Here is an 18,840-nt window from a genome sequence, read left to right as displayed (position 1 = left end):
ATGATTTCATATGCATCTGTTTTTTTAACATTCAAAACCATGGAAATTACAACCATTATTTCTCCAAGATCAGGTTTTTTTTTCCTACTGGATCAGTTTAAAATGGAAGATAAATACGAGGGGCTGCTGATAAGTCTTTGGCTTTGATCTTTTTTGTTTCTGTGGTAATGACTGTTACATCACATGAAAGCCTTATGTGTCTATTACTTGTTTTCAAAATGTTATGTTTGTTGCTTATGGCAACAGTGTTCTACACACACAGGAAACAAAGTGGTGGAGTCTAAAGCTGGTGTCACACATAACGACAACGACGTCGCTGCTACGTCACCATATTCTGTGATGTAGCAGCGACCTCAACAGCGACGTCGCTGTGTGTGACACATAACAACGATCAGACCCCTGCTGCGAAATCGTTGCTCGCTCCTGAATGTTCCAGGTCATTTTTTGATCGCTGCTATCCCGCTGCGCCATGCTGATAAGCTGATAATCCTTGTGTTTGACACCGCAGCAGCGACGATCGCTACGCTACGCTACGTCTGAAACCACACAACGACCGTCGACGTCGCTATGATTGGTGCGCCGTCGCTGCTTTATATAACATGTTTGACAGCTTACTAACGATCATCTATGGTCGCTGCTACGTCACAGAATATGGTGACGTAGCAGCGACGTCGTTGTCGTTATGTGTGACACCAGCTTAATGCGAGCAGAGGAGTGATAAAATTCTTGTTTCTTCAAGGAAACTCCGTGAAGGATATTCATTGTGATATGTCGCAGACATTGGGGGATCAGTGCCCTTCATATTCCACAGTTAAGAACTGGGTTGCCAAATATAAAACGGGCCACTTTAGCACCAATGATGAGGAATGTCCTGGACGACCGAGAGTGGTTGTTGTTCTAGAGTTGGTCGATGCTGTGCACAACCTCATACTGGAGAATCGACAAATTTCAGCCAAAGCAATAGCAGACATCATGGGGAATTCCCGTGAACGTGTTTGTGTCATTATCCATGAACATTTAGGCTATGTGCGCACGTTGCGTAAATACATGCAGTTACGCTGCGCTTTGTAGCGCAGCGTAACTGGATGCGTCCTGCGTCCCCTGCATATTCTATGGAGATTGTGCAGGGGCCGTGCGCACGTGGCATTTTAGAGCGCAGCGCTTTGGCTGCTGCCAGAAGCGCGCGCTCTAAGAAGTGACATGTCACTTCTTCCGTGCGCTTTGCTGGCAGCCCCTGCTCTGTCTATGGCAGGAGCTGCAGGCAGAGCGCATGGAATCGGCTTCTTTTTTTTTTTCACTACGGACCTTTTCTGCAGCGATTTGAAGCGCACGTGTTCTCTTCAGGTCGCTGCAGAAAATTCTGCAGTGACTGTACGCAACGTGCGCACATAGCCTTAGACATGAGGAAGTGATCTGCAAAGTGGGTCCACAAATGTTCACAACAGATCAGAGAAGCATGAGAGTGAAAACTTCCCGGTCCATTGTCAGCGTTTCTGGACTGATAAGAACTTCCTGGATCCACTGGTCACTATGGATGAGACCTGGATTTATTTGTATGACCCTGAAAACAAGGAGCAGTGAAAAGAGTGGAGGCACAGTGGTTCTCCTCGTCCAAAGAAGTTCATGGTGCAAAAATCAGCCACTAAGGTGATGGCGTCTGTTCTGGGATAAGGAGGGCGTGCTGCTAGTGGACTACCTTCAAAAGGGTTCCACCATCAATGCAAGGTATTACATTAAACTTTTGGACCAATTTAAGGCTGCTCTGAAGGCCAAAAGGTGCGGCAAACTGTCCAAAGGAATCTTGTTCCTGCAAGACAATGCCTCGGCTCACACTGCACAAGTGACCACAGCAAAACTGGCAGAGCTGGGCTTCCAGCTGTTGACCACCTGCCTTATTCACCAGATCTAGCTCCCTCAGACTATCACCTGTTTCCAAACCTGAAGAAACACCTCAAGGGTACCAAATTTCACTCCATTTCTGATGCCATGGCTGCTACAGATGCCTGGTTTTAGGCACAACTGAAATTCTTCTTTTTGCTAGGCTTACAGAACTTGGAATACCGATGTAAGAAGTGTGCTGACATCAGTGGAGAGTATGTGGAATAAATGTAAAGTTTCATCATCCTATTCTCGTTTCTTTCTGGGTAAAGCCAAAGACTTATCAGTAATCCTTTAACTGATCCGTTTTCCATATACTCCAACATTAAAAAAAAACAAATTTAGCAGAAGTCATTATCTGATTATTTCTTTTTTTTTTTTTTTTTTTTTGTTTAAACTGATAAAAAAAAAAAATCTGTACAACTTTTTTTGCCAACAGATTACTGCAGAATCTGTTCTAACAGATGATTACTGGACATGTGAACTAATCCTTAGATGTAGCAGAGCTGAGAAAGCACAACAGGCTCTCGGTGTACATAGTCTATAGACAGTGAGCTGTGAGGGAGTGCGGTCGGACGAATGCTCAGTGCCCTGTAGTCCAGTAGTGATAATGACCTTCTGATAAAACCTTCATTGTAAGTAAACAGCACACAGCCTGATAAGTGACACATCGATAAATTCAATGTTTCAATGCCTATCTGCTGCTGTCTTCAGATTACACAGCAAAAATCTGCTTACAGGTTCCCTTTAAAAACAATAAGAGCATTTTTTTTTTTATTTTACATTGGGCCCAATTCATGAACCTTGTGTCATTTTGAAGAATTTGGCTTGGAAACAATCAGTGATTATAACAATACAAAAAAAGAGAAGTGACTTCAATAAACCACAATTAATGAATCGGACCCTCGGTCTGGAAGAAAAACTAGGCTCTAACGGCTACGTGTTCTGTCATTGAAAAACATGGATACAATAAATATATGAAAATGGAATTTCTGATTTGAGGCCTCCATGTGAAAGCCACAGATAATGCCAGTTATGGACAGTCCACATATAACAAAATTGACATCGCCACCATCATTCCAGTGGATCTTTAGGCCAGGGCTTCACTTGTCAAGTGTATTGCACTAATAGTTCACATGGCAGAACTCACAACCCGTCCTACTGTCTTCTCTCCCATTATTCTGTAGGATATAGGACCTCTGCCCTCTATTAGTCTGGTTACTGTCATTTATATCTGTATGTAACCCCTTCATTCACAGCACCATGGAATCAATGGTGGTCTACAAATTAATAACTCCTATAGGTTGCGGGAGGGTCAGGAGGCTCCCACATGTCCCAGAATAAGGCTGCTTTCACACTACGTCTTTTTAACATGCGTCCTGAACGTTTTTTTGCTGCAAAAGCGGATCCTGCTTTTACAGCAAAAAACGCATGCAAACGCATGTTACTTTGCAGGATCCTGTCACTGGATGTTTAGGGGCGGGCATTGGAGTCATGTGATCGGGAGTGATGGGAACTAAACGTGCCAGACTGGGAGCCGGCTTCTTACAACTGCGGAGGTTCGTAACCAAGGTAAACATCGGGTATACTTGCTTGGATACCCGATATTTACTTTGGTTACGAGCGTCTGCAGCTGCTATAGGAGCCGGGCTCCCTGCACACGTAACCAACGTAAACATCGGGTAACTAAGATAAGTGGTTACCCGATATTTACCTTGGTTACGAGTGTCCGCAGCTCTCAGGTGGAGGAGAGGGAGGGGGAGAGACAGAGAGAGAGGGAGGAGAGAGAGAGACTGATCACGAGGCTGGTTTCTGGGCATGCTCAGTAGAGCAAGCAGGATCCTGTCTATCAGCATGCCAGCGTTCACATGCATTTGCATGCTGTTTAGTCAGGATCCAGCAATTTGCAGTATTTGGACGCAGCTCAAAAACGCTACATGTAGCGTTTTTGAAAGATGTTAAAAAACTGCAACTCGCTGGATCCTCACTATAACGCACGCAAACGCAGGTGAACGCATGTTAACGCAAGTCCATTGCAAATGCATTGAAATGAAAACGCATTTGCACTGGATCCGTTTTTGCGTTAAAAAAACGTCCAGGACGCATGTTAAAAAGACGTAGTGTGAAAGCAGCCTTAGTCGGTGGGTTTGGCCAAACATTAAGGGTTATTACAAGTTTTTAAGCCATAGGAATCCTAAATGTTCAAGTAAGAAAATGGTTCTATCGTTGCACGACTCCCCCTGCTGCTCCAACACGGTCTTTTCACCATTGCCCCCCTCCCCAATCCTTCTTGGCAGTCTACAGCAGTGATGTGACTACCGGATGTGCCCGCTGCAGACAATCACTGGAGCGCTGGAACAGCAGGGGGTACATTACCCAAAGTGTATGAAAAACTGTGCACCCAGAACGATCACTTTAGATATTAGGTTGTTTATTCCTTCCACCACATTGCAACTAATAGGTTTTCAGTAATATTTTGTGCTCTTAAAAATGGAACCTGCTGTTAATGTTACACACCCCATAACTTTAATACACTTCATGACGAACAGAAAGTGCAAGAAATGTCCAATACAATGACATTGGAGCACAGGTTGTCGTCCAATCTGTCATTTTTCTGGCACTTTTTGCTTTGTTGTAACTACAACGTTTTTTGATGAATTTGTTGCTATTGACTCCAGATTTCTTATAGTTGCTATTTTGGTGACGTTTTGGTGCAGTGGTTAATATTCAGGCAGGTGCCGGTGTGAGTAAATGTAGTAGGAGCCGTGTAACCAATTTTTTAAATAGTAGTAAACAAAACGGTTCTGTTTTATAACAATGTTTGCTACAGAATCTACTTCTATATTTTACAGATCAGGCGTTCTTACAATTTTCCTCAATACTTGCTGCTGCTGTGTGATGTGAAGACTTGACGATGGCGTACAGTGACAGTAGAGGTAGAGGAACTATTTTCCATGATTAGATCATTAAAAAAAAGCAGTAAAATGATTATAAAAATGAACGTATTTCTCACATGTACACGTCACTGTTGCTGGAGTTCAGTACTGAACTGTTACCTGCATTGCAAAAGCACAGGAGGAGGGTAGTGATAAGGGCGTGCGTGCTTGTGGTGCACCCCACTTACTTGCTGATAATGGATTTTTACAATTGCGTCCCCCTCCATGCTTCCCCTGTTTACTGTAACATAGCCTACTAACAGTTCCCAGACATGGGGCACTGAAAACGTAGAAAAGAATGCAGCAAATTAGTAGGCATCCCCTCATTGAGCACAGAGTGATGGCGTACCCGACCGATATGTCACCGCTATGTGGGATGACTTGACTCTTTTAACCCCTTCACGACCTTTGACAGATGTATCCGTCATGGTGCCCTGGTACTTAAAGACCCATGGCGGATATATCAGTCATGGCGAAATCACAGTCCCAGTGACCGCGATCGGTCTTCAAAAACTGTAGATTCGGGAAGGACAGGACCTGTACCTGATCTCAAAAGGGATGTTGTCTCCTCCCCGGACCTACGGAGGCTGAGCGGAGTTCATCAGCCAATCACAGCCAGTGTAATGTTTCAGCCATTGAAAATGGCTGAAAAATTGAAATCCAGCTATGATCAGTGCAGCTATAGCACTGATCATTGGCTGGAGCAGGGTGACCTTTGCTGCACCCGCCCCCAGCTCTGATTGGAGAGATCGGCCTTGTGACCGATCTCTCCAAGGACCGTGCATCTGGGACTGGTAATCTGTAGGAGATCGCTCTCCCCAGCTTCTTCGTCCATGGCAGCTGAGAAGAGCGATCCCTGCGGGTGCCCATCTGTAAGTCACAGCACCAGATCATCCGCTGCCCTCCTCCATCTGCTTTGCCCCTGCACCGCAGCTGCTCTCCTCCCGCTGCGCCCCTGCATATGACGCCGCTGCACTTTCTGCTGCGCCCCTGCATGTGACGCCGCTGCGCCCCCCCATGCATCTCACGCCGCTGCTCTCTTTCTGCTGCCCCCTTGTATCCGCTGCTGTGCCGCCCCACTCCCCCATCTGCCACCGCAATCTCCCCATCTGCCACCGCACTCTCCCCAATTACTCAATTAATTTCATGGTGCATTTTTTCCTGATACCCTTGTGAAAATGCTAAATTTTATGTCTAAGGTAATATTTTTGTGTAAAAAATAAAGTTATATTTTCATTTTTTTTTTCCTTCCACATTGCTTTGGTTGCTGTGAAGCTCCTAAAGGGTTAATAAACTTCTTGGATGTGGTTTTCAGCAGAGTGAGGGGTGCAGATTATAGAATGGGGTCACTTTTGGGTATTTTCTGTCGCATAGGTTTCTCAAATCACTCCAAATGTGGTGTGGTACATAAGTTTTTTTTTTGTTTTTTTTTGTTTGTAAATTGTTGGAAAAATGCTGATGAAATTTGACCCCTTCTAATTTCCTAACGAAAAATTTTGTTTAGAAAATTGCTCTGGTGTAAAGTAGACAAGTGGGAAATGTTATTTAGTAACTATTTTGTGTGACATATCTCTCAGATTTATGGGCATAAAATTTCAAATTTTGAAAATTGCGAAATTTTCAACATTTTCGCCAAATTTCCGATATTTTCACAAACGCGAAACATATTGTCCTAAATTTACCACTGACATGAAGTACAATATGTCACGAAAAAACAATGTCAGAATCGCCAGGATCCGTTGAAGCGGTCCAGAGTTATAACATAAAGTGACACTGGTCAAAATTGCAAAAAATGGCCGGGTCTTTAAGGTGAAAACAGGCTGGGGGCTGAAGGGGTTAAGGGTCCTCTCCTGATCAGATTCCTGGTCACATTATGTCAATGTAATCTGATAGTTCATATAAAATAATAAATATAGTTTTGACTGAATTAAACAAAGCGAACCCTCCCTATTCAGAATACTTGTTCTTTATTTCTGCACACATTCCTTTTAGATAGTTTTGATCTAGACCGTGGGATGGATGATGTGAGCTTGGCTGCCGGTAGGAGCCAGCGAGAGAAGAAACGTTCATATAAAGATCTACTTCGAGAGGAAGAGGAGATCGCAGAGCAAGTGCGCAAATCTTCAAAGAAGAGATCAAAGGTGAGACAATTGTTCATTTGCTTTCTGGAAAAGATCTGAGGGTCTGTGCACAGGTTGCAGTTTTGTCGCGGTTTTTATCTGCACAGACTTGTCACAAAACAGGCGCATTTTCTTGTCCAGCAAAGTGAATGAGATTCTTTAAAGGGAACCTGTCACCACTTTTTTGGTGTATAAGCTGCGGCCACCACCACCGGGCTCTTATATACAGCATTCTAACATGCTGTATATAAAAGCCCAGGCCGCTGTGAAAACATAAAAAACACTTTATAATACTTGCCTAATGGTCACGTAGTTGGCCATATGGGTGTCTCCATTCTCCGGTGCCGGCGCCTCCTCTTTCGGCCATCTTTGTTCTTTTTCTGAAGCCTGTGTGCATTACACGTCTACGTCATATACACACTCGCCGGTCCTGCGCAGGCGCACTGCAATACTTTGATCTGCCCTGCTCAGGACCTGAATGCCGGCGAGTGTGGATGACGTTGGACCTGTCATTCACCGCGGCTAGAGAAGGAGAACAAAGAGCCCAGTGACTCAGGAAGACTGGGGCCGGCCGCAGGGATGTGACGTGTCCGGAACTTGACGTGAGGTCACCGGATCCCTGAGGTCGCGGAGCCTGGGGGTCATGGAGCGGGGAACAGCGGTCTGCAATAGCGCCTCTCACAGGCAGTATTACCAACATAAGGTATTTAAGAGAAACATTGTTTCTCAATATAATATCGATCTAGAAAATAAAAAAATATGGGTGAACCACCCCTCTAACTTATCATTATTGTTATTTATTATTATAGCGCCATTTATTCCATGGCGCTTTACATGTGGAAAGGGGTACACATAGGGACAAGTACAATAATCATAAACAAAACAAGGCAGAGACTGGTACCGTAGGAGAGAGGACCCTGCCCACGAGGGCTCAGTCTACAAGAGGAGAGAGGACCCTGCCCACGAGGGCTCAGTCTACAGGAGGAGAGAGGACCCTGCCCACGAGGGCTCAGTCTACAAGGGATGGGTAGGGGAAACAGTACTTGAGGGTAGAGCTGGTCGTGCAGCGCTATATCAGACTGAGGGTTACGGCAGGTTGTAGGCTTATCAGAAGAAGTGGGTCTTCAGGTTCCTTTTGAAGCTTGTAGGCGAGAGTCTGATGTGTTGAGACAGAGCATTCCAGAGTATGGGGAGGCACGGGAGAAATCTTGGATGCGATGGTGGGAAGAGGAGATCTTGTGAAGATCGAAGGTTACGTGCGGGTAAGTACCGGGAGACTGGGTCACAGATGTAGGGAGGAGACAGGTTGTGGATGGCTTTGTAGGTCATGGATAGTGTTTTGAACTGGAGTCGTTGAGCAATGGGAAGCCAGTGAAGGGATTGGTAGAGAGCATAGGTTGAGGAGTAGCGGGGGACAGTTGGATTAGCCGGGCAGCATAGTTTAGAATAGATTGTAGGGGTGCAAGACTGTTAGAAGGGGAGTCACAGAGCAGGAGGTTGCAATAGTCCAGGCGGGAGACAGTGATAGCATGCACTAGTTTTTTTGCTGCTTCTTGGGAAAGGAATGTACGACATATGCATATATATGTAAAAACCACTTTGAGTTCACTCTTTTGAGCTTCTTAAGGTTTCCAAAGAAGCAAAGCTGTTAATAGTAGTGCCCTGAACGTTCTTCAGTTGACGTTTACTTGGAAGCGACTTACAAGTTTAACAAAAATTATAGTGTCAGATGTTGCAAAAAACGCCTGAAAGGATGACAAAAACTACACTGGAGTGTCCAGGGGCGTCTTTAATATGACTTCTGCTTGGACCAGATGCATACATTTACTGATGAGGTTTATGATTCTAATTTTAGGATGAAGAATTATTGCTTTTGGGGACTGAGTTGCATAGGAAGAAAAGTAAGCATTCCTCCCATGATGCTTATCACCCAGGTATGTGTACCCATCAGCTTTTTAACCTTCTGGCTATAGATCTGTAATAGATCCTTTTGTCCGGTTTGCATGTTCTGTATTCGGAAGGACCTTGTTTTGTTTTTTTTTTCTTGAAAGCTTTTCTGTCTTGCAGTCTTATAAATATAATCTTAATTTGCATTTTCTCCCTGAAATACTTCTTTTTTTGGCTAGGGCAGCCTACTAATATCTCACCCTCTGTAATTTAGAAGTATCTTCATCTGATTTGAAGAAGAAAAAGAAACTTCTCCCCAGCTCATCATCCCCTACCTCAGATACAGCCATGGACTTGCTTAATTCCATTTCCTCTCCATTACTTGGTACAAGCAAATCATCCTCCAAGAAAACTGAGAAACTGTTGACAGGACCCACACATTTCCAATCCCCTATACAAGTGCCCCGTAAGGAGCATCGGAAAAAAGAAGAAACTGCTGAGGACCTTTCCCACAAACCTAAAAAACCTAAACCTCTAACACTTCGGGAACCAGACGGCTTAAGGATGAAACTTATTCTTTCTCCTAAGGAGAAAACAAGCGAGCACATGTTTCCACCGCAAGAAAGTCCAGTTCTTAGTGACAGCACATCTGCCAAGAAGAGCAGCAAAAAATCCTCCAGGGATGAAATGGAGAGAAGCAGCCATAAGAAGCACCGGAAGGAAAGCCATGCTCCTCGGCCTAGTGGTACACCAGATTCAGCTTCGTCGTCCGGACGAGAGGTTGATGCTGGAGAGTTGGTGATTGACGATTCCTTTCGGGAGATGAAGAAAAAAAAGAAATCAAAAAAGAGCAAGAAGAAAAAGGACAAACACAAAGAGGAAAGGCACAAGAAACATAGTAAAAGTAAGAGAGAACATGGGTCAGAAAGCATCCCATCACTAGGAACTCCTCCTTTACTGTCCTCACCACCGACCTCCATCGCTGCAGCATCTCCACCTCCAACTGCACCGTTATCCCAGATACCTGCACCACCACCAGTGTCGGCACTGATGACATCCACCGTTATCCCCCATCTTGAAGGCACAACTGATAAGAAAAAGAAAAAAGAAGAGGCAGAAAAGGTGAGAAAACTAAATGGTAAAGATGGCAGCAGACAAGAGTGACTGGTGCCAAAACCATTTCGTCAGCCTAAGTGTCCATGCAGATTTGGCTGGACCGTTAGTGGGATTTGCTGGCAGCGATCTGATGTAACTCACTCTATAAAGATTACTGTGAGAGCACAGGGTATAGGTCAGAAATGTTACCGTAAGGGACGCTCCACTTACTGAGCCGTCAATCCGTACAAAATATTACTTTCCTGCATTGATCACTTGTAAGCTGCACGTACCTCTTATGTTTCATACCATTTTCTTTGCATTTGTTTTTTTTTTATACTTTTAGTTTACGTATTAAAGGGTGTTTTAAACGTTTTTGGGGTTTTTTTTATGATTAAAAGAAACACTGATACTCCCATTCTGAGGTTGCCTGCTCCCCTGACAGTCTGTAATTCCTGCTGCACCAATTATGTCCTGAAGCGGGGAACATATAACCAGCCGCAGCGTTGATGACTGGTCACTGTAGTGGTAAATGAAAGGTACCAGGATATATAGACCATTGTGGGGCCCCGACGGCAATGGAAAGGTACCATTTTGGGTGTTTTAATTCCGTTTTGACCACTTTGGGGTTTTTTCTTTCCTTTAACAAGAAAAAAAAGATTTTTCAAGGGGTGTATGCAATTAAAAAAAACAAACTGTTTCACTCTTCTTTCGATTTTTCTGATTCATGGATTCTTTTCTGTTGTGGGTACACAGCCAAAGAAGAAAAATGTGTCTGCATATCAAGTTTTCTCTAAAGAATATAGAGGCAGCATCATAGCGGAGCATCCAGGAATAGGTAAGAGGAGCACGGATACATATGTATACAGTTCTTCTATACTGAACAATGGTAGCGGTACAGGCAGTTGATAGATACTTAAGAGTTGCCAGAGTGTTACTAACTTATGCTAAGTTAACACGTCTCTGAATACAGTACATTACAAATTAAATAGGTTTTCTTTGTCGCTCCATTGGGAGACCCAGACAATTGGGTGTATAGCTTCTGCCTCCGGAGGCCACACAAAGTATTACACTTTAAAAAGTGTAACCCCTCCCCTCTGCTATACACCCTCCCGTGCATCACGGGCTCATCAGTTTTATGCTTTGTGTTGAAGGAGGCACACATGCACTCATGCTCCCATTTTAGTCAGCAGCAGCTGCTGATTTTATCGGATGGAAGAAAAGAGGGCCCCTCACAGGGCCCCCGGCATGCTCCCTTCTCACCCCACTGAGTCGGCAGTGTTGTTAAGGTTGAGGTACCCATTGCGGGTACACAGGCAGGAGCCACATGCCGTTTTCCTTCCCCATCCCTTAGGGGCTCTGGGAGAAGTGGGATCCTATCCGGTCATCCAGGCACTGGGACCGGGCTCCCTCCGCAGCCCCTGAGGGAATCTGACGGACAGGAGACTGAGTATCATCAGGGACAGGGCCCTGCATCTACAGGTACTCTGTGTCCCCTTGGGGACGGTGCATAGAGCACCTGGACCTCAGACGCTGCAGCGACTGCAGTGATTGGTATGACGCCGGGACTACCGCGCCGACCGCGCCTGCTTGCCGGCCGCGGTTTTAACTTTAGTCCCCGGCTTTTGCGGCCTAGTGCCTTAAACTCCCGCCCCCGGCCCTGCCAGTCAGGGGGTAGGGCGGGACGGTCGGTCGGACGCCAACAGTGAGGGCTGGAGCACACTTGGCTGTCCTCCGCCCCCCTCACTAATCACTCTATGGCACAGATCCCCGCACAGGTACTCAGTGTCCCCTTAGGGACGGTGCATGGAGCACCTTGGACTTGGCAGCGATTGCGGGGTTGGTACAGGACTACCGCGCCGACCGTGCCTGCTGGCCGGCCGCGGTTTTCAACTTTAGCCCCCGGCTTTTGCGGCCTAGTGCCTTAAACTCCCGCCCCCGGACCTGCCAGTCAGGGGGAAGGGCGGGACGGTCGGGCTGACGCCGACAGTGAGGGCTGGAGCAGACTGGGCTGTCCTCCGCCCCCCTCACTAATCACTCTACGGCACAGATCCCCGCACAGGTACTCAGTGTCCCCTCGGGGACGGTGCATGGAGCACCTTGGCCTCAGACTTGGCGGCGACTGCGGGGGTAGTACGGGACTACCGCGCCAACCGCGCATGCTGGCCGGCAGAGGTTTTTAACTTTAGCCCCCGGCTTTTGCGGCCTAGTGCCTTAAACTCCCGCCCCCGGACCTGCCAGTCAGGGGGAGGGGCGGGACGGTCGGTCTGACGCCGACAGTGAGGGCTGGAGCACACTTGGCTGTCCTCCGCCCCCCTCACTTTTCACTCCGGGACTCCAGATTCCCGCACTTTTGGGGTTACGCCCACGGCACCCTCTTCCCCTGTAAACGCCGACAGCCATGTTTTTAAGCAGCACACACTGCTTGAGCGGTCGGTAAGCCAGGTGGCTTCTTCCCATCGTGCTGGGCCACCTAGAGTGCTGAAACTGTGTATGTGTATGTATATATATATATATATATATATATATATATATATATATATATATATATATATATATATATATATATATATATATATATATATATATATATATATATATATATATATATATATATATATATATATATATTATAATATTGTATGCATTTTCACAGTTCGGCGGTACATACTCAGTGATCACTGTGAGCACTCGCTCAGCCGGAGCCTGGGGCACTGGTTGGACTCGGCCCGGGTAGAACCGCCGGCGTCCCCTGTCCAGACGGCAGGGACAGAGTTTGCAGCTTTTGCTGAAAGACTCTCTGAGTCACTTTCACAATCCAGGGCTCAGTCTATGGACATATGGTCTGCTAAGATACTAGAAGCTTGCAGCCCAGACCGCCCCCTTACACAGGCCCCGGGCACTGCGGGATCGCTCACAGGTCCCGCTCGGTCCGCGACGAAGCGTGCTCCTGGGGGGACCTCTAGTTATTACGTGGGGGACTCCGGCACGGACTGCAGTCCCAGACCGGCTAAGCGGGCTTGCTTAGAATCTTCCCCGACTTCATCAAGAGTCTCAGCTTGAGGACTCTCTAGAGGATGAGGCGGAGGTCGCAGCCCAGGACTCTGTCCGGACGTGGCTCTCAATCTTCAGAGATGCTGTCCAGAAGCACAGGGCTTTCCCGGACAAGCGTTTTACTAAACGCATTAATAACACACGTTATCCCTTCCCCTCTGACGTGGTTAAGGGTTGGGCTCAGTGTTCCAAGGTGGCCCTCCAGTCTCTAGACGGGCGGCTAGATCCGTAGTAGCAGTGGCTGACGGTTCAACGCTCAAGAATGCCACGGACAGGCAGATAGAGCTCCTAATGAAATCCATCTATGAAGCCATAGGAGCGTCCGTTGCCCCAGCCTTTGCAGCAGTGTGGGCACTCCAGGCTATCTCAGCTGCTCTGTCTGAGATTAATGCGTTCATACTCTGCTCCGCAATTAGCGTCTTTGACGTCCCAGGCGTCGGTTTTTTCATCCTACGCCATGTATGCTGTCCTGGACTCGGCTTGCCGTACAGTGGTAGCATCCGCCAATCCGGTGGCAGTCCGCAAGGCTATGTGGCTATGTGGCTATGAGAATGGAAGGCAGTCTCTGCTTCCAAGAAGCTCTTGTCCGGTTTGCCATTTTCTGGTGACCGATTGTTTGGCGCACAATTGGATGAATCGATTGAGCATTCCAAAGGAATGGAATCGTGCTTACCCAGCCCATACCAAAGAGACCTTAGCACCCTCAGCTAGGTCCCCATCCTCATCGTCCAACAGGCCACAGAAGAGCCAGAGAAACTCTTCTGCATGGCGGTCCAGGTCAGGGGAGCGGTCTCCACATGTCCAAGACCGTTGGATGAGAGACATTCTGTCTCACGGTTACAGGATAGAGCTCAGTTCTCGTCCTCCGACTCGTTTCTTCACAACATCTCCGCCCTCCGAGCGAGCTGATGCACGTTTTCAGGCGGTGAACACTCTGAAGGCAGGAGGAGTTGCGTTACCCGTTCCCCTTCAAGAACGTAGTCGCGGTTTTTACTCCAACTTGTTCGTGGTACCAAGAAAGGACGGATCATTCCGCCCCGTTCTGGACTTCACACTGCTCAACAGACATGTGAGAACCTGACGGTTCCGGATGGAATCTCTCCGCTTTGTCATCGCCTCGATGGAACAAGGAGACTTCCTAGCATCAATCGACATCAGGGATGCTTATCTCCATATGCCGATTGCACCAGAGCATCAACGTTTCCTGCGTTTCGCCATCGGGGACGAACACCTTCAGTTCGGGGCACTGCCTTCGGCATGGAAACAGCCCCACGGGTCTTCACCAAGGTCATGGCAGCAGTGGTGGCGGTCCTACACTCTCAGGGCCACTCGGTGATCACTTACCTAGTCGATCTTCTAGTCAAGACACCCTCCTGGGTGGCATGTCAACACAACCTGACCATTGCTCTGGAGACTCTCCAGGGGTTCGGGTGGATCATCAAATTTCTAAGGTCAAAACGGACACCGACCCAATCACTGACTTACCTCGGGATGGAGTTTCATACTCTCTCAGTGATAGTGAAGCTTCCGCTGCATAATCAGCGTTCACTACAGACAGGGGTGCACTCTCTCCTTCGGGCCCAGTCACACCCCTTGAGGCACCTCATACACTTTCTAAGGAAGATGGTGGCAGCAAGGGAGGCAGTTCCCTTGCGCAGTTTCGTCTGCGTCCGCTTCTATCGGACACCACAAATGGGACAGGAGGTCGACGTCCCTACACAAGAACGTCTCTTTTTCCTTCCATTTCCTGGGCGAAGGGAAAATCCTTCCGGCCCCCAGCCGGGGCTGTGGTCACGACAGACGCGAGTCGGTCAGGGTGGGGAGCGGTCTTCCTCCACCATTCGGCTCAGAGAACCTGGACTCCGACAGAGTCCTCCCTTCAGATCAATGTTCTGGAGATAAGGGCAGTGTATCTAGCCCTAAAGGCGTTCCAGCGGTGGCTGGTGGGCAGGCAGATCCGAATTCAGTCGGACAACGCCACGGCGGTTGCGTACATCAACCACCAGGGCGGCACACGCAGTCGTCAAGCCTTCCGAGAAGTTAGGCGGATTCTGCTGTGGGCGGAAGCCACAGCCTACACCATCTCCGCAGTTCACATCCCGGGCGTAGAAAACTGGGAAGCAGATTTTCTCAGTCGCCAGGGCATGGACGCAGGGGAATGGTCTCTTCACCCGGACGTGTTTCTAGAGATCTGTTGCCGCTGGGGAACGCCGGACGTCGATCTAATGGTGTCTCGGCACAACAACAAGGTCCCGGCATTCATGGCTCGGTCCAAGGATCACAGAGCTCTGGCGGCAGACGCGCTACTTCAGGACTGGTCGCAGTTTCGACTGCCTTATGTATTTCCTCCTCTGGCACTACTGCCCAGAGTGTTACGCAAGATCAGGTCAGACTGTCGCCGCGCCATCCTCGTCGCCCAGACTGGCCGAGGTGATCGTGGTACCCGGATCTGTGGCACCTCACGGTGGGTCAACCGTGGGCACTCCCAGACCGACCAGACTTGCTGTCTCAAGGGCCATTTTTCCTTCTGAATTCTGCGGCCCTAAACCTGACTGTGTGGCCATTGAGTCCTGGCTCCTAGCGTCATCAGGGATATCTCCAGACGTCATTGCCATCATGAGACAGGCCAGGAAACCAACGTCCGCCAAGATCTATCACAGGACTTGGAGGATCTTCTTATCCTGGTGCTCTGACTCAGGGTTTTACTCCCTGGCCGTTTGCCTTGCCCACTTTTCTTCTTTCCTTCAATCTGGAATGGACAAGGGCTTGTCTCTCGGCTCTCTCAAGGGACAAGTGTCGGCGCTTTCCGTGTTTTTTCAAAAGCGTCTAGCCAGGCTTCCGCAGGTCCGCACGTTCCTGCAGGGGGTTGGCCACACAGTCCCACCTTACAAGCGTCCGTTAGCACCCTCGGATCTTAACAGGGTGCTGACGACTCTTCAGAAGTCACTTTTCGAGCCGATGCGGGATCTCTCTATCTCGCCTTTCGCAAAAGGTAGCCTTCCTAGTGGCAGTCACATCACTCAAAAGAGTGTCTGAGCTAGCAGCGCTGTCAGGCAAAGCCTCCTTCCTGGTGTCACACCAGGATAAGGTGGTTCTACGTCCGGTCCCGGACTTTCTCCCTAAGGTATCCCCGTTTCATCTCAATCAGGATATCTTCTTACTCTCTTTGGGTCCGCATCCAGTTCACCAATGTGAAAAGGATTTGCATTTATTAGATCTGGTGAGAGCACTCCGGCTCTACACTTCTCGCACGGCGCCCCTGCGCCGGTCCGATGCGCTCTTGTCTTTATCGCGGGCCAGAGTAAGGGATTTCAGGTTTTCAAGTCAACCTTGGCTCGGTGGATCAAGGAACCGATTCTTGAAGCCTACCGTTCTTCTGGGCTTCCAATTCCTGCAGGGCTGAAAGCCCATTCTACCAGAGCCGTCGGTGCTTCCTGGGCATTGCGACACCAGGCTACGGCTCAGCAGGTGTGTCAGGCGGCTACCTGGTCGAGCCTGCACACTTTCACGAAACACTATCAGGTGCATGCCGATGATTCGGCAGATGCCAGCCTAGGTAGGCGACTCCTTCAGGCGGCAGTTGCCCACCTGTAAGAGGGGGCCGTTTTTTTCGGCTCTTTTTATCGAGGTATTCTTTTACCCACCCAGGGATTGTTTTTGGACATCCCAATTGTCTGGGTCTCCCAATGGAGCGACAAAGAAGAAGGGAATTTTGTTTACTTACTGTAAATTCCTTTTCTTCTAGCTCCTATTGGGAGACCCAGCACCCGCCCCTGTTCCCTTCGGGCTGTTGTTCTTTTGTGTACACATGTTGCTCATGTTGAATTGTTCTTTTGGGTCATGGTTTCAGTTCTCCGAACATCCTTCGGATTGAATTTACCTTAGACCAATTTATAAGTTTCCTCCTTCCTGCTTTGGCACCAAAACTGATGAGCCCGTGATGCACGGGAGGGTGTATAGCAGAGGGGAGGGGTTACACTTTTTAAAGTGTAATACTTTGTGTGGCCTCCGGAGGCAGAAGCTATACACCCAATTGTCTGGGTCTCCCAATAGGAGCTAGAAGAAAAGGAATTTACGGTAAGTAAACAAAATTCCCTTCTTTATTAAAATCCCAGTTACGTGTTTGGGAATAATCTGCACGAAAGTGATAGGAGTGGTGCGGATTTTAAATTTACACCACACTCATATATTGTGAAAATTTCACCCTCTTCAAAGGTAGGTAAATGGAACAGGGAGAAATCTCCAGCCAAATCCACATCTGTTATTTCGCTACAAATCCGCAGTAGAGATTTTCAGCCGCGTGTTAACTTGGCATAAGACTGCTGCCAGTCACCTTCATCTTGCACGCGTCTAATCTCTATGATCAGATTGGGTAGAGTCTATAAGGGGAACATTAACTATACTAAGCTGGCTCTAATGGAAGCCATCAAGTGAACAGATTTGTCCACTGACAGATTTTTGTAAATTTATGACAAATCATTAAAATACTACTCCATATTTTAAATTGTGTATTCAGAGAGGAAGGAGACGAACTCTAGCGCCACCTATTGGAAGTAGCAATTCTAAAAGTCAAAAATGGCGCCTTTTAACAAGCCTTTTCATATGACCTAGGATTTATGCCAGATCAGAACCTCAATTTGCAGACATGGTGTTTCGGGATGATTGTCCCTCGTCAGTGCAAAGTATGAGATCTGATTTGGCTGAATGAGAAGCTCTACTGGGGTCTAATGGGAAAACTTTTCTTTTTGCGGAGACTGACAGCCAGGTTGGTTTGTCAGTCTCCGCAAGGAGAAGTTTTCCCCTTAGACTCCATATTTTAGTAATATACCAGGATCTGGAGCAATAGGACATAGACCAGTTCTCCATACAATTTACTTTGAGTCTGCTATGTATTTGAATATTGATATCCTATATTAAGAGGATTTCTTTTCTCTTTGACTCATTCTTAGATTTTGGAGAACTTAGTAAAAAATTAGCTGAAGTGTGGAAGCAACTGCCAGAAAAAGACAAACTTGTAAGTCCAAGAAATGGTACATACATTTCTTTTTTTTTTTTTTTGTGGCATAAATTGGTATACTATATATACTTCGTAGCCTGTATTTCTTCTTCTTTGTATACAGGCTCAATGCAAATACTGTAAGTTTGGATATTTATATCCACCCCCCCCCTCCCCAAAAAAAAAAAAAAAAACGAGGAAAAGACACATTGCTGAGTACTAAAATAATTACCGTATTTTTCGTTTTATAAGACTCACCGGATTATAAGACGCACCCCAAATTCAGAGAGAGAAAAATAAAATGGGGTCCGTCTTATACTCCGGTGTTGTCTTACCTGAGGGGGGCAGCAGTGGTGGTGAGGCGGGGGTCACAGGAGGCAGAGGTTGTGCTGGCAGCGGCGGTGGGTCCGTGGTGGCAGCCGCGGTGGGGGCGGATGAGTGGTGGAGCAGACCAGTGCAGTGAGTGTCCCAGTCTGTCCACTGTCTCAGTTCAAATGATGGCGCCTGGAGCGGCGCATGCGCAGATGAAGCTCTCATCCAAAAGCTCCATCTGCGCATGCGTTGACTCCCGGCGCCATCCCATTTGTAACTGGGACCGCGAACACACTGGGACACCTGCCATACAGCCACCTGCCCTCAGAGTGGCAGCCAGCAGGCCACCCGCAGAGAGAGGCAGCCTGCCTCCAGGATAGAGAGGCACGCAGCCACAGGCACCCGGCTGTCCGCACACAGGCACCCGGCCGCCCAAACGCACCCGGTCGCCGCACAGAGCCCCCCCGGTAAGCTTTATTCGGATTTTAAGACTCACCCCTCGTCTTATAATTCGAAAAATACGGTATATTGCAAGTTCCTCTTTATATAATGTTGTATCCCT

At 47.6% G+C, this 18,840-nt stretch overlaps 1 protein-coding gene across 3 annotated transcripts in view; it reads left to right on the top strand.

Annotated features, from left to right (window-relative positions):
* Positions 1-18,840, top strand: part of HMGXB4 (HMG-box containing 4) — an 84,169-nt gene that overhangs the window by 1,354 nt on the left and 63,975 nt on the right. For all 3 annotated transcript variants that reach the window (XM_075320861.1, XM_075320859.1, XM_075320860.1), the window contains exons 2-7: positions 4,731-4,814; positions 6,807-6,955; positions 8,790-8,868; positions 9,096-9,943; positions 10,673-10,754; positions 17,920-17,984. In XM_075320861.1, the coding sequence (XP_075176976.1) occupies positions 4,793-4,814; positions 6,807-6,955; positions 8,790-8,868; positions 9,096-9,943; positions 10,673-10,754; positions 17,920-17,984 (1,245 nt within the window). In that variant the 5' untranslated portion in view covers positions 4,731-4,792. The remainder of the gene's footprint in view (positions 1-4,730; positions 4,815-6,806; positions 6,956-8,789; positions 8,869-9,095; positions 9,944-10,672; positions 10,755-17,919; positions 17,985-18,840) is intronic.

Source organism: Anomaloglossus baeobatrachus, chromosome 8 (genome assembly GCF_048569485.1).
Source record: "Anomaloglossus baeobatrachus isolate aAnoBae1 chromosome 8, aAnoBae1.hap1, whole genome shotgun sequence".
Lineage (NCBI taxonomy): Eukaryota > Metazoa > Chordata > Amphibia > Anura > Aromobatidae > Anomaloglossus > Anomaloglossus baeobatrachus.
This window is presented reverse-complemented; position numbering and strand designations above follow the sequence as displayed.